This window comes from Lepisosteus platostomus, chromosome 10 (genome assembly GCF_059453375.1).
Source record: "Lepisosteus platostomus isolate fLepPlt1 chromosome 10, fLepPlt1.hap1, whole genome shotgun sequence".
Classification (NCBI taxonomy): domain Eukaryota; kingdom Metazoa; phylum Chordata; class Actinopteri; order Semionotiformes; family Lepisosteidae; genus Lepisosteus; species Lepisosteus platostomus.
The window spans coordinates 9,491,656-9,513,655 of NC_142620.1; the positions used below are offsets into that span (position 1 = coordinate 9,491,656).

Below are 22,000 nucleotides of genomic sequence, written 5' to 3' on the forward strand. Positions count from 1 at the left end.
GACAAATAAGCGCGCTTTACAGACTAATCAGGCAGGGAGGGGGTTGTGGAAGAAACATGAATACAGAAGTTGATGAAAGAACTGTAGGACACACGACACGCGTTGTCTAAATAACCATTGCACGTTTTATTTTTATCATACAGAAAGGTAAAACAAAAAACACATTGTTTTATTCTTAGCTACATTAAAGTATATTTCATGTTTTTCACACTTCAGTGGTATGCTATTTTCCCATTATTTACACCATTTACACCAGAAAGAAGTACATTCTAAAGCTGCTTGGTAACGTGGAGAGATCCGGAGAATGGTCAGGTTTAAACTCATCACAAGATATTTATCAGTGTTCGTTCATGGTGGGCTGTTGCAATAATGGCATTTTAATGTAAATGAGAGGATGATGGAAACTGTCTCTCTGGAGATGGGTTTATGTATGGTCAAACCGGAGTCTTTCTTATCTCAAGCCCAGATAACATCTGCTTTAAACAGTCCAGAAATAGAATGCAAAACCTGTCATCAGCTAAAGTAATTTTTATCCTCACAAATAAGTTCCACTTGGTACAGTCGAGCGTCTGGCCCTCCTAGCAATCTCAGATCTAAAACCCAGTACTTGTTGGCCTTTGTCTGCATTATCTATGCTAGAGTGTGATGACAAACGCAAAAGGATTATTAGATGGGAATGATCAGATGGGTCAGTGTTCTTTTCTAATCTGGAATCTTGTCTGCTTCATTGTTACATTCTGGATACAAGATATAGGGCGATGTCTTCATCGAGCACCAGATCTTCAAAACAGTGGGTGAGACAATGTATAGTAGGTTAATGGTATCAAAAGTAAGTTACATTTGCAGTTACAAGTTACAGTTATTATTAAGGGAATGGGTGTTGAAAAAATCCAGAAGTGAATTCCATTCACAAACAAAGGGCTTGCTGCCACATCCCACTAACCACTGAGCCCAGATGTTCATCACAAGTTTAAGTTCCAGTTATGGGATTCAGAGAATTATTATTTTGTATGTGCTCTCATCCTTACTCCTGAAAAGGGAGAAGCTGTCTTTTCATGGTGAATACAAGCTTGCCTGCCCCACCAATACAGACCTGTAAAACCAAACCTAGCTGCCATCCTAATTAACAAAGTCAATTTAAACAAGGCTTCAGTGACAGATCTGGATAATTTAGAAAGTAAAAACGAGCAAGTTCAGATGAAAGTGGACACCTTTTGGGATTTCTGGGATCTCAAATTGAGTATACTGAGTGTCATGTGGAAAAAACTGGATACTGCGTCAAGGTTTAAGCACAGGACAAAAGGTCTTCTGAAGTCTGCATGAGCTGATACCGAAATTGGAGAGATTTGATTTTCTCTGTTTAATTGCATATGACTGCAGAAAGGGCTTAAATTCAGGTTATTCTCTTATGTCTTTATGCAATTTCAGAAAATATAGACAACAGTTTTTGTTTGTTTTTCTTCCAGTGACAGGTAATAAAACAGTATATACAATGCTCCTGTGCAGGACCATGCATACAGCAGGAATAAAAGTTGCATGAGAACCATGCATGAAAGACATCACACCTTACTACTGAGTTTGTTGACCTTGACTGCCTCCTAGTGGGTGTTTTTCACTTCAGTAGGTTTGTATCACCTGTAAGAGACGTTCTGTCTTTGAAGCTAAACAATCTTTGTGCAGAGAGAAAGATTTATGCAAAAGCAAAGGAGGAAAGACAAGAAGCAAACCATAATTACGTGGCTAGAAAAAAACTACATGAATATACATGTATGTTACACTTATAAAAGCTGTAAAAGTGACGGAGATTTGACGATTCTGAAAGAGTTCTTAGAGAGGTTTAAAGTACTGCAAGGGCACTGAAAAGTCCTAAGATACAAAGAAAGTCCTTTGTTTTCAAAAGGTAACATTTGTATTTATTTTTTTTCCTCTTCTGAAGAATTTAACGGATCTCTGGTTTTCTCTTCTGCGTCGTCTGTCTCCATCTTGTTCCCCGGTCCCTCACTGGATACTGTCCCCAGCACTTTAGCACTGTGCTCCTGTGCTTTGGCCCTGAGTGCTGCAATGCTGTTTTCCCTCAGTTCCTCTTTGGAAATGGGTGACTTGGACTCTTTCCTCCTCTCCTCTGCCTCCAGCTCATCCTGTTTCTGATTGGCTGGCGACTGAGTGGCATCGGGCTTCCCTGCTGAGGGGGTCACTGACGCCTCCAATGACTTTTTGTGCATCCCTAAAAAGAATTGTGGGTAGTCGGATTTAGAAAACCGTCTGGTCATTGGAAAGCCATCTTGAACTGAAAACAGTAAGCAAAGAAAGATTCCAGATTAAGCTATAGCAGGTGCTGAATACTGTTTCTTCAGTTTGCTTTGCTTTCTCCAGAATGAGCATGCATGAGCAGAGAGAGAGAGAGAATGGAAAGTGGATGCATGTGTGAACCATGACTGCGGGTAAAAAGACTGATAAAACATTTACAAGAACTGTTGCGCACAGGAACTACCAAGTCTGTTCTGAGCATGAAAGAGCCTGCTTTCGAAAGAGATATGTGATCATATCATGTAAAAGGAGGCAGACCAATCACAGGTCCAAAAGACCAGATCACCTCAAGTTCTGTGCTCAGAAGATCTTTATAAATATCAGCAACTGATCATTTTTAATGAAATTGACCAGCAAGATGAACTTCGGCTGAACAGTCCTTATTTGAGGACACTCATAAATAATCTATCAATAATTTTTATAATCACTAATACACACAATACTATACAAACCAACAACATCCTTATGAATATGAATGATGAAGCTGAATAGACATCTGTGCATTAAAACTTTGATACGAATGTCTCGTTGTTTCATATTTCAAGTGCAGGCTGCGTGTTTCTAGTGCAATTCTCACAAAGTAAATGGAATGACTTTTATACCTACGCCTATATTGTGTATCTATATATAGATAAGTATACATATATTTAAATGGTAAGGTTCCTCTGTGACTTTGCAAGTGTTCAATTTTACATCAAGATTGTGCTGTCTAATAGGTTGCACGCTTTCTGACATTTCACTCTTCGGTCAGTCATTGTTGCTAGATGTTTTTGACTTGATGAACAAGTTAAAGAAGTTAGACCAGTCAGGGGTCCTTGAGAATGCATTTGTGAAAGCAACAATAAATATTTGAATTGAAAAAGACACTGGTATGTTGAAGGCAGTACCCTGGCTTCTTTCAAGTAAAGAGTGGATGAGATGTTTGAATCAATGAGCTTCAAACTACTCAACAGGCTAGACAGACTAAATGGCCTCCTCTTGTTTGTGACTATTTTTGTGTTTAAGAACTGGGGAGAGACTAACTAGCTATGCCTACTTTAGCTGAAATGTTCAAGGGAACATCTGCCTCCACGTAGTTAAAATTCATAGTCAAAAGACGACAAATTGGAACTGCAAAAAGCAACTTCCCTCAATTTAATCTTGAGTGTTTGTTGTTTGTTTTTACTAGTATAAACTTTGAAACTCATTAGCAGTGCCCACCGATGACCCGTGACTATAAAATGGCACTCATCATCTGCGAGGGATCTGACAATACCCAGGACGCATTACCAGGGAGACCAAAACAAATGGTGATGCGAGTGGAGGAGTAAATCCTCAGGTTGGTGGTTGGTCCCAATCAATTTGGCTGTTGGCTTAAGTCCTCTCATCAGCTGCAGAGCAACTATAAGCACTACAATCAATACTAATGATGTGAAAGCAGAGTAACCAAAAAACTAATCCATGTTCTCTTAGCAGATTAAAAACAGATGCTTCTTAAAAGTTACCAATACATTCTGACATGTATAATCTTGTATTGCTTTGAGGGACAGCTACATAACAGAGGCACATCGGGTCAGAGTTTATCCTGGTTTCAGTGACGTTTTTTGTTGATGAAAGAGGATGTGACACCCCCAGAATGGACACCATATTGTATAAATTCAAGTAGGGAGCTTTGTCAGCATGCCTATGCTGCAAAGGAACAGATAAAGGTTTATTCCATGCTGAAAGGAAAAAAAAGAGACAACGTGTCGGTTTCAAGTGTGTGAAGAAGGAAAGAATGTAACACACCTGAAGAAGGCTCCACAGGTGAAGCATTGTGTCCCTTTTTTTCCCCTTTCAGCATGGAATTAACGTATCAAAAATACTGTTTTCCAAAATATATGGAAGTGTGTTGGAATAAATGTGGAATGTAAGACTACCACTTCAAATAAAGGCTTGAATAAGCTACTGCTTTGGCAGTGAATGTTAAGTTCTTAATTTACAAAATAAATTGGTGCTTGCTACCCATTTTAATACTGAGCCAATATTGAACCAAATGAAGAAATATATTATGCAGTTGATTGGATAAATGTTGTTACTCTTTATACAAAAAATCATATTTATACATGAGCATCTGTTTAAAAATACACAGAAATATGTTTTTATTAGCGTATTTTCACATTATCTGAAAAACTGGAGGATTTTGTTTGAGAACGAATGCTAACACATAGTAACACATAATGATACCACTTCGCTTCAAAATAAGATCCTCTCAGGGATGCTGGTTTGCATACATAATGGTGCTTTTGAATAATTTTACTTCTGATTTAGGGATTAATCCTAAACATACTGTAGATATCAAGACATGATATATATGCCAATGTATTCTCAAATTTATTTCTTATTATTTCTTTAATTAAATATTTCCTACTCCTGTGTTCTTTCTATTTCAAAGTCTAAGAACCTTAACTGCAGAAAGTTAAGGTATTAATATCTGAAGTGGGAAGGAGGAAAATATATATTATTTATATATCATATTATTTCAATTTATTTTACCACCAGATACAGAAGTGCTGAGGTAGTTATCTTTAATATACTGGAACATTAACTTCATGTGCCTCATCACTACACCTGACAAGGGAACAAAAATGAATCTTTTCAGCATTGAAAAGAGAAGACTATGATTGGACCTGACTCAAGTATTTAAAATCCTCAAAGGCATTGACAAAGTCAACATGTAGAACTATCTTCTTCAGAATAAACAAAGTGGAAACTAAAGTAAGTGGAAGGGCATTTAAAACTGAGAACAGGAGGCAGTTCTTTACGTAAATGATTGTGGGGGTGTGGGACAAGGTACACCAGCAGCCATATCACCCTGCAACTCACAACTGGAACCCACTGAAGCTAAGCAGGTGTGAGCCTGGTCAGTACCTGGATGGGAGACCTCCTGGGAAAAACTAAGGGTGCTGCTGGAAGAGGTGTTAGTGGGGCCAGCAGGGGGCGCTCACCCTGCGGTCCATTTGGGTCCTAATGCCCCAGTATAGTGATGGGGACACTATACTGTAAACAGGCGCCGTCCTTCAGTCTTAAAAATCCCAAGGCATTTCTCAAAAAGAGTAGGGGTGTAATTTCCCATTGGCCTTTACCAATCATGGCTTCCTAATAATCCCCCCTCTATGAACTGGCTTCATTACTCTGCTCTCCTCCCCACTGAGAGCTGGTGTGTGGTGAGCGTTCTGGCGCACTATGGCTGCCGTTGCATCATCCAGGTGGATGCTGCACATTGGTGGTGGTGGAGGGGAGTCCCCATTAACTGTAAAGAGCTTTGAGTGGAGTGTCCAGAAATATAAGTGTAAGTAATTATTATTATTACCCAGCCATGTTGCTGAAGCCATTACTTTGTCTTTCTTCAAGAAACAGCTTTGTCTTTTCTGGTTTGTCACCATTCTTATGTCATGGCAGAAGCATTGACCTAACAGTGTTATGGCCACATTGAGGTGTGAATGGCAGTGAGGGTGTGTTGAAGTGTGAACAGTCTGTCAACAATAATCCCCAAACTGTGGCTCAACACCCTCTCGGGGGTCACAGAAGGGCTGCAGTGGGGTCATAAAGGCTCTGTGGCTTCCTTTTTGGATCCTGGAAGCCCACACAAAAACTGTTGCTTCCTGTCACACTATGTAATACAAGTGAGTCTGCATGAGTATTTTAAAATTACTACGTGTTACTGCTGCACGCACTGGCTTCACTTTGTAATCCAAAACATCGCATTGTTAGATTGTAATCAATAGAGTGATGGGTTACGCAAAAAAGAAGGATTATCCTAAGACAACCCGATTAACTGTGATTTGCTGCATATCACCAGTTAGCAGATAGAAGAGACAGTCTTCTTAAACACTGACTTAAACTATATCCCTGCTAAATTTTAACCAACCCCAGGCAATAGAAACTATAAATATGTGGTGCAGTATTCTTTTATGACCCCACAGTTTAAGAGTATCTGCACACTGATTCTTATTAATTATGGGTGGCAGGGTACTATTCGTAACTTCATCGAGAGTCTGTCGTAGTACTCTTAAACTATCAACTCATTCATTTTCCTGTTTCAAAAAACATGAAAACATGCGGCTCATGGAGCACGGAAAAGGTATTTATGTCCAGCAGTTCCTGCGTCTTCACTTGAGCTTAAGATCTCATGGAAGGCTCTGTGATTTCACCTAACTGGTTCTATACACAAAGATTGGTGCTTTCACTGCACAACTAGAGAGCTAGAATGAAGCTGCCAACTGGGTTTGCTTTTCTTCCACACACCAGGCTCCCTGTTCCTGTGGTCTGTCTGGTTAGTGGTAGCTGTGCAAGTTCAGATAATTCCGCGCGACCCCTGCAGACGGGTCGGCCACCTGGATGGGCTGGAGGATGGGGTGGAGAATGAGAGACAGAAGGATAAAGACAGGAAAGAGCACAGAAGAGAGAGTGCACAAAAAGAGAGAGCTAAGGAGGACGACGCAATTCCAAAATGGCGCCTGATCTTCTTACCAAGCAGCCAGGGGGCACAGGAGTCCATGATCCCATCCTTGGCAGATTTGAGGATGGACTCGGGCAGGGGGATGGAGTGCCGGACCATGGCGCCGTACAGCCCGTACTCCGCCATCACGCTGCTGCGGCCCCAGCACTTCTCGCGCTTCCTCCACTTGGCACGCCGGTTCTGGAACCACACCTGGACAGGAGCCCCCAGGCAGGTCAGGAATACCGTACCCCCACAAACACCGAACTATGCCTGTCCCGGCGTGTCTACATCCCACCCGCGCTCGGCTTCCTCCCTGGTGTGGCTACATCTGCTTTATCGAAACCCCTGCAGCTTGGACACCCCTGATTTGAGCTCAGGCTGCTCCTGGGGGCCTTCGCAGTTAGGAAGGAAACACCCTGCGGGCCGTGAGGCCCAGGACAGGAACAACAGGACTCCCTCAACTGGAGCCCTGACAGTCAGGACTCAAATACTCGTCCTTCTCACTGGCCTCTGGAATTGAAGAGATTGTGTTTTAAAATGACCACTTCCTCGTTTCACAGTTGCCATCTCCTTATTCACTTCACACGAATGCTACTACTGCCCGTACCAGCGCAGGGCTGCCCTGTCTCCACACCTGAAGCGATACCACTCTCACCTAATCTGCAGCAGCAGCAGCACGGAGGTGAAGGTTTTAGGCCCGTAATGGGAAGGTTGAAGATTATAATCACTGGGCTCTGCGGTTGTTCCCTTGAGCAAGATGCTTTACTACAGTAAACTGCCCAGCTATACAAATGTGCACATATGTTAATTCATGGCTTCAAGTCAAAGAGTAACACAAATAAATGAATAACTCTCAGTGGCCACACTGTGATCTCACAGGTACCTGACAAGTTGCTGCTGTGTAACAGGACACAGGGACCCTCACGTAGCTCCAGGAGGAGCCCCTCAGTGTGCACAACCACTTTGGAAATCATGGCCAAGGTCAAAACCCACCATCCGTGGACTATGGGGAAGTGTGTCATGATCATTGATTTTTATGGTGAAGTCTCATTTCTACAAAGGATAAGGCTGAATAAATTGCCAACCGTTTATTTTGAGTTGATTACTATACAAATCTTTTTTTTTTTTTAGTGCCAGAACGAATTCCCAATCCTATCAGATTACCCATCCCTCCACTCTCGAACCGATTCTTCCAATTCAGGGTTGCCGTATCATATTATGAAATGCGCATACTGTACATATAGCATACGTGGCAGCGAGCCCTGGTGGTAAAAATGCGAACTGCTTTTACTCCATAAAACAGTGCTGATTATTTCAATGTAATTATCATGTCATTCTACCTTCTGCTGGTCATACAGTCTCTCGTGTGTTCATTATTATTGAGGAGCACCGTAAAAATGAAAGCTTGCAGTTCTCTTCCGAAACCTTCAACTGCTATTGCCTGTCGTTGCAACACGTTTCTTTAAACTTTTCATTCCACTGCTCTTAGAAATCTGTCGGTCTTCTGTGTTTGCCCATTTCTCTATGTGAACAGAAGTAGTAAAGGAATGTTGTGGGTGTCAGACACCCACCCCTGTGCCTGGGATATAAAGTGAATTGATGGCCGGTGTCATGTCTAGATGTTTAACCTGCAGAGCGCTCAGTGTCAGCCACTTGTTTCTAGCCGATAAAGCCTGGAGCGATCTGTCAGTTTAAGGAGCGTCTAAATTGATTTCCACGCAGCCAGCTCCAAGCATTTAAGAGCGAGCTATCCATGCGCTTCGTGATGTTTGGATTGCAGACTGGAGGAAAGAGGAGGGGGGGGCTAGGGTTCGCAGGAAGAGGCAGACATTAAATTAAAAATTATCAAAACCGTTTTTGAAACCCTTTCTCGTAATTCTGATGATAACCCTTATCTCATACAAGAGATGGGTTTTTTGATGAAAAATTGCTTCTCTGGCATTCAAAGAAAACCAGAGGGGAAGCGAGAGGGGAAGCGACCCCAGGGGCAACGGAAGGCTGATTGAAAAATAAGTTAATTTCAAGCCCAATCGATGGTCGACAGGCGCTCAAATATCACGGGAAATTAAACCAGCGAAGCCCGGGGGATCTCCGCCATTGACCCGTGCTAATTAATTCAATGTAGTTATCATTTCATTTTAACTCCTAGTCTCGCGCCCACCCTCCCTGGGGACACCGCGGGCTCATCTGATTTAACTAATTACACTCGATGAGAAAATTGGGTGTTAATTTTGTTTAGGGGTGGAATATATTTATTTATTTTCCAAAGGCAGCCGTAATGGAAATGAAATTAAAAGGCTCTCTGGCAGATGGATGGTCCGGGGTCACACTGCAATCTTCTCCCGCCCTGATTGCATGATTAGGTCGTTAGAGCTGTTCTTGGGAGAGGGAAAAAAATGTTTCACATCCAACTGCACACGATGAGAGAGATGTGTTGAAAATCCCAGACGTGGACGAGGGGGCGGGGACGTAATTTATCTTTTTTTAAGAGGGCAAAGAGGAATTGAAGTGCCGTGTGGAGATAGAAATACAGACCCGCATTTAATACCTGTGTACAACATCACTGCGCACACTTCAACACCTGCCAGCATCATTTTACTGTTCATGTCCTAAACAGTATGACGACAGTGCTAAGAATCGCGGTCCCTGTGGTCTTCAGAAAACCCCGTTTGTTATACTTAGCGAACCCTTCTACTTCTAACTTAAAGGTGATGTCTTGAATGATTTCCTTTTCGCACGTCCGACCAATTAATTTTGGGGTGATACATCAAGAGTTTGAATTTTTACGGTCCGTTGTTGGAGGTCTTAGTCATTTTGTGTTTTTAGTAAGACGTTGAAATTGAAACGTTAACGGTTAACGGTCAACTTGCAAATATTCTTCTCATTATTATCATAAGCCTTACTTATCATCATAAAGACTGTCCTTTCTAAAGTATAATTCTCGACGCAAAAACCGGACCACTAGCAGAATTAATTCACCTCAAAATAATTAATGCAATGTATTTCTCATCATTTTAGAATTTCCCTCGTCTCATTGATCCAAAGAATACTGTAGTCTTTTGGAAATAACCTTTATGGCATAAATTACACACACGACACACAGCTCAGAGCTACAACTGTCATAACTTGAAATGGCCTTTTTGCCAGTTGAAAGTTAGCAGCTCCGGACAGCTGGTATCATTTTACGTTGACAAGACCTAACATTGGTACCTAACACCTGTGCTCCTGCTTCTGGCTTCATATGCACAAATCGCCAAATGAAGAGCCGTAAAGCAATTCAGTCTCTTGCGTCTTTGGGATTGGAGTAAGAGCTAAATCGTATTCATACCCCTAATTCATTACAGCTACTGATCCTACTCTCCAACCTACGCTGGAGGCTTTCTCCCTAACGTTTATTACATTTTACAAAACAGGTTGTGCTACTTTGTACGGCACAGATGAGGTACATGAAAATGTTTTTCTTTACACGTTGCTGAAGACTAGCAGAGAACCTAGAGGGACAGCAGCGCATTTTTTCGTTTTCTTATCATATTTTACTGCTCTAGCTTTTCTTCGGTTTGATTTCCACTAACAATGCCTGTTCTCCCGAAAAGGGCTTCCGAAACACCCACCGAAAGACCTTCTTTATGTTGTGAGGAAACATGAAGTGAGCTATTTGCTCACGGTGCTCAGAAGCTCCGTCAAGGAGCTCTGTGCAGCGTGAACATACCTCCACATCTCACCTCCTCCAAGCTCGATGGGGATGTATGACATTTTTTTTGTATGACAAAAAAATAAGAAAAAGCTATTTTTTCACTGAAGTGAACTAACAGCTCACTTCGGTGGTTCAGACTCAATGCACGTCTGCACTACGCACTTTTTGTGTCGTCAACCATGTTTAATTTCACTACCACGTATTTATTGTTCTGGTTTTATTATTTGGTGTAATGTACTGTCTACATTGTGTGGTGTTGTCTGTGGTACTGTGTACTGTATGTCCTGAGAAATCGGATATTGGAATAAGAATGCCAATGTACTTGTACATATGACAATAAATACCTCTACTCTACAGTAATAATATCCTACTCGGGGATCTGAAAAGGGTAGGTTATAAATAGTAATGAAAGAGAAATGAAAACAACTTTATCCTTGTTATTGGCAGAAACCCAGCTGAGGAGTATCAAGAGAGGACCAGAGATAAAAGCCGGAATCAGGGGTGGGTTATCAAGATAGCATCTGAACCAAGACTGCTGTGTCCTGCTTCGACAAGTGAAACAGGCAGCAGACGTCCTCAGAAAGACAAATGGTCAATCATTTCTCTACCTGTATTCTGTCCTCGGGTAGCTCTGTCTTCATGGCCAGCATCTCCCTGGCATACACATCCGGATAGTGGGCTTCGTTAAAGGCTTTCTCCAATTCCTCCAACTGGTAAGAGGTGAAGATAGTACTACAGGAAGGAAATCAAATGATTAGGAAAAGAGACTGAAAGTCAATCGCCACTTGTTGCCTCCACTTGCACAGGTGCACCAGAAAAGACTGTCAGTCTCTCAGAAAACCGCCAACCTTAAATAGAGCCAAAGCACTATGGGACAGGGACTTGCTCCGCTTTGTTGTTAGAAATTGAAGAAAGCTATGAGTTTCCTCTGAGGAAAGAAAAAATCATCAGGTATTAACTCTGCTCACTGCTGTGTGGGCGTGCGGACAGCCTCACAGTCTTGCACGTCCAGAGCACAGCCTGGTCTCCACTGGCTGCCTTTAGTGGGGACTGTTCAGCTGTTACCTGTCAGCCTGTGCAAGATCTGCTGCCCTTCACTTGCACTTTCACGCTCGGCCTCCAGCCAGACTCTCGGCATCATGTCCCCACTCTCCATGTGGAAAGTCAGGAATCGTTACCCTTTACCAATCATTACCAACCGGTATCTATGGTTCATCTGGCCAGATTAAATGAGGTAAATTACTGAACAGCAAGCAACACAAAAAAACGAAGTAATACAAGTTCCAGAAACATGACTAGATAATAGTAGTTCAAGCTGGAATTCATATAGCTTTCCGTATTACCCAGAACAACTGATTGAATTTGAATTAAATGGCCTAGATGACTGAAGTTGGATTAATCAGACATTAGCCTTGGCTTGATATATTTTTTGTATATAATCCCCTGGATATCAGTCATATTTAATGCACCCACTGGGTGAATGAAGATTTCTAGGATTTCATTTCTCAACTCATTGTTTCCTTGGTGATAAAGCCCCTCTTCTAATTTCTCTTGCTGAATCAACATGCCACAAAAATTCTTAATAAAGGATTCATCATTCATTTTTAGTATTTTCAAAAATTTTGCTCTTGCACTGGTCATTTTTTCTGACCAGATTTACTGGAAAAAAAAAATTACCGAGCATTTCTCAACTCTCGTCTTTTGTTGTTCAGTAACTCCTAAATTATACCGCACTAATGCTTTCGATTCTCACACACTATTGGGCCACTCTGTCCCCACGTTATCTGTATACTGCTTTAATGTTAGTTCTTTGGTTTCTGTTTCACCTAGCCTGCGCAGTCAGTTTGTGGTTGTAATATTTCCGTATTTATATAAATGTGTTTCCTGAATTTACACTCGAGGACATATATTCTGTAAATAATATTAAAGAGGGAGGATAATTAGTGCTTCGAAAAAATATGGAGGTGGAAAAATATTTCGATAATTTGTTTTTATAATAAATACTAATAGTTTTTAAAAACTAATTGTATTTATTCTACAAAATATTCTACAGATTCTACAAAATATGAAATAAATTGAGTATTAAAAACACTGAAATGAGTTGTCTCACCACAGGTTGGTGGTACGTTTATTATTTTTAAGGCGGGTCTATGTTTGTTCTGCTGAAAGGTGAGAGGGGGAGCAGAGTGATTTTTTTAAAAATTTAATTCGCCCGAACAGTTTACGATTCAGTTTCGCTGGCAAAGCTAAATACGACAAGGTCGGTACCTGTCTGATTTGTGGCCCCAGAGCCACGCAGGATTTTATTATGAGTTTTAATTTCGGGCAAAGTCTGTTATTAGCCTGCCAACGGTTTGTGAAGGCAGCTGTTCCATGTTCATAAGGCGTAACATGTTCGAATGTTCAAAATACCCGATACTGATAATCGCACGCTATGTCCTAAAATTATTGTGTAACGATCAAATCATCTTGTTCGATTTCTTTAATTCACGCTCCACGTTATCGACAATCCTTGCAGTTTTTTAAAGGAGCCCTTCAAATTGAAATTGTGCGAGATGTTATCATTAGAATGTCCAATGGAATGGATCTGAAGGAATATAGAAAAGAGCCTGTATGTTTTTCTTTGTTATTCGATGTAATTGCAATATGTTCGACGTAAGGAAGAAACATATAGATGTAGTTTGATTATTATCAGTGCCTTATGCAACTGAGATGAACACCCCTAAAACGCTCCACTGCCAAATGTATTATCTCGGTATCGCTAGCCCATTGCATTAGTCAATCTAACTAAATCTAACTAATCAAACAGCGCAAAGATTTTGTTCCATTTAGACAAAATTGGCAATTGAACAAATCATTGGAAATTGAATAAAAGCTTATATAGCCTGTATCACCGTTTTTATCACAGTCGTCTGGGTAATCGAAGGGAATATTAATACAACACTCAACAAGCACGAGACGGCTCCATAAAGAAGAAACAGATTATTACCGATACCTCCCTTTTTATCTGGAACCAAATATAACATTAAACCGCAACCCCATGTTTACAGAGTAAAAGCAACAGAGTGCTACTTGAAAGATAAATTATTTCCCACGTCATATTTACATAACTATAACCGCCCATCTTAAAAGTGTTAATTGCAGTGGTAATCGCGATCAAAATCCAATGAATTAGTATTAGTATAAAAACTCGTACAGTATGTATATCTCCTGTCTACAAGGGAATTACCTCTTTTTCCTTTTCCCCCGTTACGTCGTCTTTCCAGGTCTAAGGAAAGCTCCCCATCCACCCGTTTCTGTTTTTTTAATGTTATATATTTCATGATGATAACAGACCTGACATGCACTGCAGTATATGCACCGATAGCCCCAAATATACAGATTTAATCAAATCCAAACATTTCCATCTCACTTAGAATCTAAGCAGATGAAAAGGTTTCCGGATTATTTCCACTTTATCTACCAGAGAAGAGCGGATCACGGGAACTGTTAACGCACGCAGAGCATAACATCGAGATCAGCTAAACAAGTGAGCGAACAAGCAATTTCTCATTTAAAGCTAAGGGAGCTGATCTTTTTGTCATTTTTGGTACTAAACATTTGTTGTTGTTTTTTGTTGGTTTTTGAAGACACTACAAAACTGCATTACCTCAGCTGAATATTGAGTTGTGTAATATTTAACGTTTTCTTAACCAAAGTTTTTTCCTACATTAATTATTTTTTCCAACATCATCAATAATAATAATAATAATAATAATAATAATAATAATAATAATAATAATTATAATAATAATAATAATAATAATAATAACAGCGGTGTTCCATAGATGAAAGAATCTTTTTACCGGTGTCGCCTTTTCTTCCTTTTCTTGCTCTGACTCAACGAAGATTTAGAAACTTTCCTTTCACTTGAAGAAACATCTTCGGAATCTGAAAAAAAAAATCTTATTCTTATTATTTAAAAAAATACCAGATCTTATTATTTTAAAAAAAAGACCAGTTCGCTTTTTCTAATAGGTTTCATATAAAACTTTTTTTAAATACTGTTTCTAAACTAAATGGCACCTGGCATAAAATAAAAATGTTAATTTAAGAAAGTAAAAGCTACTCATATCTTTTAAAAAATAATACGTGTTAACTCATTTGAAATTTCACGAGAGTCTAGTGGAAGCAAAATTTTATCACATTATATTTGAAAAGCTTTTATAAACCTTGGATGGTTTTAATTGTTAATTTTCAAAACAAAACAACATATTATTAGTCATTTTCATTAATAATTTAATTAAGTAATTTTATTATAGGAAAATGCCCGGTGCTAAGGCATGTGTTAATATTTATACACGGTGCTTTAAAAACCACCAATTGTGAATATAATCAAATCATGTTTAAAGATTGAAGGGGAACACAGTATTAATAAACCCCGAAAACGAAAGCAACTTGCTTGCAGCATTCATAATGTTTTGATTTATAATCTGGTTTTGATTCGATGATGGCAGATACAAATAGTATTGAATACAGACTCACACGGGGTCACAAAGTGAATCATTGGATCTCGGTATGTAACTTTGACTTGTATGATTAACTCTTTCAAGACTTCCATTTGTATAATTTTATTTTTATTGACACAGTACGCGTTTTTTTTTACTGTCGCGTTTGATACACAGCGACCAGAAGTCCGAAAACAAGAACAGTGAGGGCTAGAAAATTGAAATACCACTCAATAAAAGAATGAAAAAAAAAGTTCTTATATACAAAATTCCGACGGTCGAGACTTCGACACATACGCTAAATATTTCTGGCAATAGCTAGACATAAACATATGAATTAAACCAAACATATTCAATGCATTTCGGTTTTCATTTGCAGATTTCCACGATGCCCAACGTTTTCCTATACCTGAGCTAGCGGTCTGGCTTGCGTCCAAGGGTCCAATCGTCCGGTTAATGGGTTGCAGGTGGACATTTTGTGCGTCTGACAGGACCTCTAAAAAGGCAGGCTGGCTGTAAAATGAGGGGATTCCTCCAGCTCCAATTAATCCCATCCCAACTCCGGCGGGACCCAGCACCGACCTGGCGGCAAGCAAGTGCGCTCCAGCCGGCAGAGACTCCAGGGCGGTCCTGGGGGTGGAGGGCGGCTCTTTATTGAGCCCCAGAATTTCCTGGATCCCGAATCCCGTACATCTGGGAGCGGTGGAGGAATTTGTCTTTGATGGTTGGTGGTTGTTTGTCCCCACATTGTCAGCGGGGGATGCCGCTTTGGGCTTGTTTAAACTCTCCGACAACACTGACCCTTCTTTCCCTGTCATGATTTCTTCGACTGTATTCCCTGACTATTTTTTTTTCTTTCTTTCTCTCTCTCTCTCTCCCCCAAGTTTGGTCCCCAGTGCACGCGCCGCTGTGCAATGTTCATCATCCCCTCTAGAAATTCCCTTTTTATCCAACAGGTCCATCCCAACAGGGGTCAGGGCTGAGCAGCCAATCAGCATCAAGGAAGTAATTAGGAATTTCAGGGAAATACTTTCTCGTCACGACCGAAACCTGTGTTTTTCTACCGCTGAAAGTATTAACAAACACTACGGAGTTCGTTGCTTGTTCAAGTGCCACAGGACATCTGACGCTTTCGTAAAAGTAATATCTGCACAGGAGAGCCCGCAGTATGCAGTGAGCGCTTTTAAATTGACGGAAGGTTAGCCCAAGGAATTAGTTCAAAATTCAGTTGTGGTGTTCACACTGATTATATTTCGTTTTACTTCGAGTTCGACTATACTAGGGGATATGTGACACCATAACAACCACCTGTATAGTATTGTATATTAGCTTGTAGACGTTAGCAATTGCAGTATATAGCGTGTAAGTAAATACATTTGGAAATGCGTGTTAAATGCCTGTTTTGATCAATTCTATCGCAGGTCTGTCAGAGTGAGACCATGGCTGCAAGATACAGGCCGCAAGACTGTGTAAAACACAAAAAAACATCGGAAAGAGGAGGTGTGGAAGCAAAGGAGCGAAACATTCTAATGTCTAGATCTACGAGATATCTATCCACCTTTTTTAACGCGTTAAATGAAGGGTTGAGTCAAGTGCAAAACCGATGCCCCGAAAATCTCTACAGCCTATTTGTTTTCTAGCATAATCATTCTTTCCGTATTTCTGCTTCAGATAAATAGATAATTGATCTCCAGATGCCCCTGAATAGAACCACGAGCATAAAATCAAAGTCCTTCCAAAAATGACAGCTGGTAGCTTAAAACAGATTTCTGGGTCCTTACCGCTGTTAACAGCTAATTGTATCACTATATTGCACGTGAGAAGAAGCTATATAGTATATATATATAAAATGAGAGTTATGATTAACACAGTAAACGAAATTTTCGTTTTTATGACCGAGTGATGACAGAAGTATTTATAATCGCCCCCACGCTGCAGAGCTAAACAGCTAAGACAAGCGCCGCGGAAACAGGACAGTAAATCGAGACTAACACGGTAGCTTCCAAGCAAGAGCACCCAGGTTTATCGGAGAATTCGTTGTACTGGCCCGACCAACTTATATTACTTATATCGGTTTTGCATTGCAAGAAAAAAACAACAAGGCATTTTTTGAAAATAGCAATTATTGTGTTTTTAAACATTCGGTAGGTTAGTGCTGTAGCCTCGAGGTTGGTGGTGATGTAACCTCTTGGAAATATTTAAGATATCTGATTCAACGTTTTAATACGTTGGCGTATCTTGAAAAAAAGTACTTTACCATACGTTCGATATTCCGGGTGACGTTTATTATGCATCAGTAATGATAAACGTGATTTGATAATATTATATATTTTTAGAGCCTGTGTGTTGCATAATTAATATATCACGCTTGCGTAGTTCCTATTCATATTTTTGTTAATGGATTTTTTTTCCCCATTTTAGATTCTAATCCGTTAGTGGAAACCGAAACAGTTATTCTCTTCAAATGCTTTACTGGTATTTTCTTTCGATATAAAATCGCTTATTTTGGATAGGGAAAACAGATTATATTTAATATTTTGATGGCATGATCAGATTATTGCTAAAAATGTCTGATTGAGGTACATTTCATTTGGTGAACTTAAATACAAGATTCATGGTAAAGCTGAAACATGAACTTGACTTTAAAGGATATTAAGCTGTTTCATATTATATTAATATACGGATTTTGCAGTAGAACAAGGACTGCTAACGTACAAATAGAGTATCGACAGGAATCATGTCCAAGGGGACGCGAGCAGATGGAGATCAACATCTCTTCTGTTTTAATTGTCAAGACCAGGAGCTTTTCTCTGGCTCTCCGGAAAGCAAGGAGAGAGTTTTTTTTTGCAGATAGAGTCAAACTCTTTAATGAAACAACACATGTAAAGTAAAAATCAATAAGAATTGGGAGAGTCTTTACTTTCACTGGTTGAACCTCACACATAGTATCCAGTCTCAATACATTTTTTTTCCAGGACTATAATCCCCGCCTCATCAGCTCGTAAAAGAAGCTCTTATCTGTAGGATAAAGCCCTCATTTTGCGACAAATCAGCTTAATTTGGAGTAGTTTAGAACGGGTCTCTGCTGGATTTGAATATCAAATTATCTTTTTATTATTAATGCTTGAGCAAAGGCAATATGGAGTGCTATTTCCTCTCTCCCTCGACATTAAAAAATAAATTTAAATGTTTAGTTTCTTGATAGGTCAATTTTCCGTTAAGCAAGATGACAAATCACACCTCCTGGCGTAGATATCAGTATAAAGGATCATATTGTAGCTGTATAGACCGAAAAAATACGTTAATCTTGTCCTTTAAAATCATCAAGCAAGCAGAAGTGACAGTTGACCCATTCGAAGAAATGCCGGCTAGTGTAATGTCTGTTTAACCCCCCAAAACAAAACAAAACAAAACATTTTAACGATTTCAATAGGTTACTTTTTTCCGGAATATTTTCAACCCACCCGCCCCAGAAATATATATTGTGCTTTTAAATCATGAAGAACAGAAAAAAAGAAACACTAATTCAAGTAATTTCAGTATTGTCCTCGCACCGCCTTTCTGTATTTTGTTTACTACTGAACAAAAATGCAACTTATGAGGTATTCAATTAAAATTGCATCTACTAATAGCATTTCAGACATTAATTACTAATTAAGCGGAATAACTAATTAATTAAAAGGCGTCTCACAAATATTAATCCCCGATGTCTAGAGATTAATTTACATATGCTAATTCGTTTTCTATAAAGATTTTGGGGGCGTTCAAAAATAATACCATCATGTTTTTAATTAAAATGTCTGTAGAAAAAACAGTATTGGATGAACAGAATTGCATATTTCTTGATTTACATCGATTCCACTCAGTAATTAACCTCCACATGATCCGAAAATGGTCATTTTTAACCTATTTCAGAATATGTGCAGAAACAACATCCAATAACAGCCCGATATAACGAACTAGATTCCCCACTTAAAGTCAGATTTTTATTTAGAACCCCGTTGATCTTGTTTGAACACCAAACTTTCTAGTGCATTTCATCCAAAAACTGATATTCTACATACGACATAGACGCGTTAGAAAAAAAATGTTTTCGCTGGAATATCATTTGAAAATGACCCTTCAAAGACAGTCGTTCCTGACAGAAGACAGGGGCGTCCTCACAAAGTAAGTGGCTTTATCTATTAACCAAGTGGCTCACGCAAGAGGTGAATCTACCAGGTCGGTCAACAGGTTCACTCTACCCAAGACTCAAATGAAGGGAGACTATTGGCACAGACACCTTTCAGGATTTAAATTTGTTATGAATTATTGTGATTTGTAAATCGTTTTACATTCTAATTCTACAAATACAAAACTATTCGATTTGGGATCTGTTTACACTGCGTTTGGAGATTTATTTCTGCAGAATGGGCTGTAGAACAGTAAAATAAAATGAGTTTCTGGGAATCCCTCGTGATGATAGGAAGTTAAACGTGTGCGTGTTAGCCAGGTATTTTTTAATTATAGATATGCAGTTGTCTCTATTCTATCATCATGCAAATACAAGTTAATAAGTGTAACTGTGTATAATATCTATAAGTACACAATGCACCACAGCATCTATTTGCGCTAATCAAATGTGTTTAGTATTTAATCGAAGGTACTGCTAACAGTTCTTGAGTTCTTGGTCGGATTTCTGCCGGGGGTACCCTTTGTGCAGAGTCCTCGCGCACACTTTGGTGCATGTTCTGTCAGGGACATCTTTGATTTCTGTGCTGGCTCTAGTTTCCTCCCATAGTCCAAAGGCAAAAAGTTGAGATTAACTGGCTTCTCTGAACTGTTCCCTGTGAACGTGCTCTGGCTAAACCCTTCCTTGCATTAAACGATCATTGAAAACGGATGGATAGATTTTTGAAGCCTACAAATGTATTAAAACCACTTAAAATACAACGAAAACAAATATGGAGCTATCACCGAGATCTAGTTTAAGCATAAATATGCAGTTCAGCGCATTTATGTGCGTGGAACACAGGGATTGTTTGCTTTTATTTTAATATGATCCCTGGCGACATGGGATATATGTAAAATGTAAAATGGCTTTTTAAATCATATTTCAAGCCCGAAAGGTCTCGGTGCTAGTAATCTTCCTTCTCCTGCTTTTGGGGAGCTGTTCGTGGTCCTCTTGACTCCCGGGATCAATAACACCCCTCCCTATACAGGCCTTTACACAGGTACCTTTTCCTGCCACATCAAGAGCATAGGGATGCCCCAGAATTAAGATTAAAGCTTTACTAATTCAAGAAATTAAAGAAGCTTTAACTTTTTTTCCTGCATAGCACCTTTTTACTCCTTTATGGTAAGACATGGTACGCGTCTTCCCTCTTCCCAGCATGCTCCGCTGCCGTCTATTATAATAATAATAACAACAACAATAATAATCATTCTTTGCATTTCTATAGCGTTTTCCAACATTAGAGTTCCTAATTTCATATCCATTTAATCAATCATTGAGCTGCAACCCTCCTGGTCCTTGGTAATGTTTGACAGCCATCATGCACAAAATGCACCACTGTACAGCGGATCAAGTGGAGAAGGGTGGAACGACTCTGCCGGTTCAGTTAGGCAGGGGATTTGGGGGAAACCAGATTATTCAAATCAAGAATGGAATTTACCTTTAATAACCGAATAGTCAGCACCTCAGTCGCCCCAGTCACCAGTTATTAAATTCTCATCTGAGCACCACCTACTGGTCACCAGTCACCATCACCCATTTATAGCAGCAACCTGGTTTTCCTCCGAGACCTCCCATTCCAGTACTGACAAGACCCAGCCCTGCTTAGCTCCTGAATCTGAGGAAATCAGGCTACAGGGAGGGAATACTGCAGCCCGAATGGCCTTGGTTACACGCAACAGACTGATTCTCTTTTGTTTTAAGTAGACATGTCCACCTACAGCGAGCAGAATCTGAATCAGAGACAATCTGAAATCTCGTTGCTCTGGTGCGAGGTGGCATTTAACAGCGTGTATTTTACCAGGGATGAATCTAAAAGAAAACAAGAAAAACAGCAACGAATCCTGTCCTCTCCCCAGCTCATTCTGGCACATCTGTAACCTGGCACACTGTCTTCCAGAAACAGACAGGGTTCTGTGTTCTCCAGAGCTTTTATTGCCTTCTTTCAAAAGTATACGTGGTTTAAACATTGCACGGATGCCATCCCGTTTAGATCTCACATGTTGCACCTGCCTGCACTTTTTAATGATTATCCGGAACCATTATTTTTAAAACCAAAATGTAGATAGTGTATACCAACGATAAATAGCACACCCCAGACCATGTTACCAGCAGTAATCACAGTGCCTGTAAATAATCACACACTGATTCTGTAAATTCCTTAGACCTTGGCTCGTGATTTTGAAATCTGACAGGTTGCTTTCACAGACAAAGAGGAGTGCTGCAGGAGGTTACGGCAGCTTGTGGATTCTCCCAAGGAGCACAGGCTAATCCTATCCCTGGCACATATTTTTCAGGGGTTCTTTCCTGAAAATTATGGTTACGAGAAGGAAACAATAAACCCAAGTGATAGGGAGCAAATGAGACATGGTGCCCAGTCCAAAGCTGTACGGAGTTCCTTCTGAAAGCACACAGCTGCAGCAGAGGCAGAGAAGTGTAGTTCGCATGAGGTAAGGCAGAGGAATCACATCGAAGGTGTTTGCTGCTTTCTCTGATGCAGATGATAGATTTTCCTCTCCCTCTGTTGGTGAGCTCCATGTAATCAGCTGAGAACAAAGGGGATTGCATTTGACACAGTTATACTGCACTGGCATGGACAGAGGGCAAAATATTTCTGTCTCATTTTGTTGTTTTGTGTATTTTTTTATATGCTGAGTTCTAATCCTTCTGCTAATCAGCTATTATTAAATTATAGCGCAGTTTCATTCGCTTAGACATAATTTGTGGCACACTTTGGACATCTGGACAGATAATTATGCGGAGATAATTTGCGGAAATGAAGTAAAGCCTTCGATGGAAGCGGAGATAACACAAACCTCAGTGAAGTGCCATGTGGT

General features: G+C 40.0%; 1 protein-coding gene across 2 annotated transcripts; it reads right to left on the reverse strand.

Moving 5' to 3' along the window:
- Window positions 1-102: 102 nt before the first annotated feature.
- vsx2 (visual system homeobox 2) lies at window positions 103-15,868 on the reverse strand. Of its 2 annotated transcripts, none has more exons than XM_088648001.1 (5): window positions 15,360-15,868; window positions 14,309-14,393; window positions 11,072-11,195; window positions 6,799-6,979; window positions 103-2,224 (listed from the first exon to the last, which is right to left on the reverse strand). In XM_088648001.1, exons 1-5 carry the CDS (start codon window positions 15,766-15,768, stop codon window positions 1,914-1,916), a joined length of 1,110 nt encoding a protein of 369 aa, XP_088504127.1. In that variant the 5' UTR covers window positions 15,769-15,868; the 3' UTR covers window positions 103-1,913. The 2 variants fall into 2 exon arrangements, with proteins under 2 accessions (XP_088504127.1, XP_088504126.1); XM_088648000.1 differs by having other exon boundaries at window positions 103-2,287.
- Window positions 15,869-22,000: the final 6,132 nt, after the last annotated feature.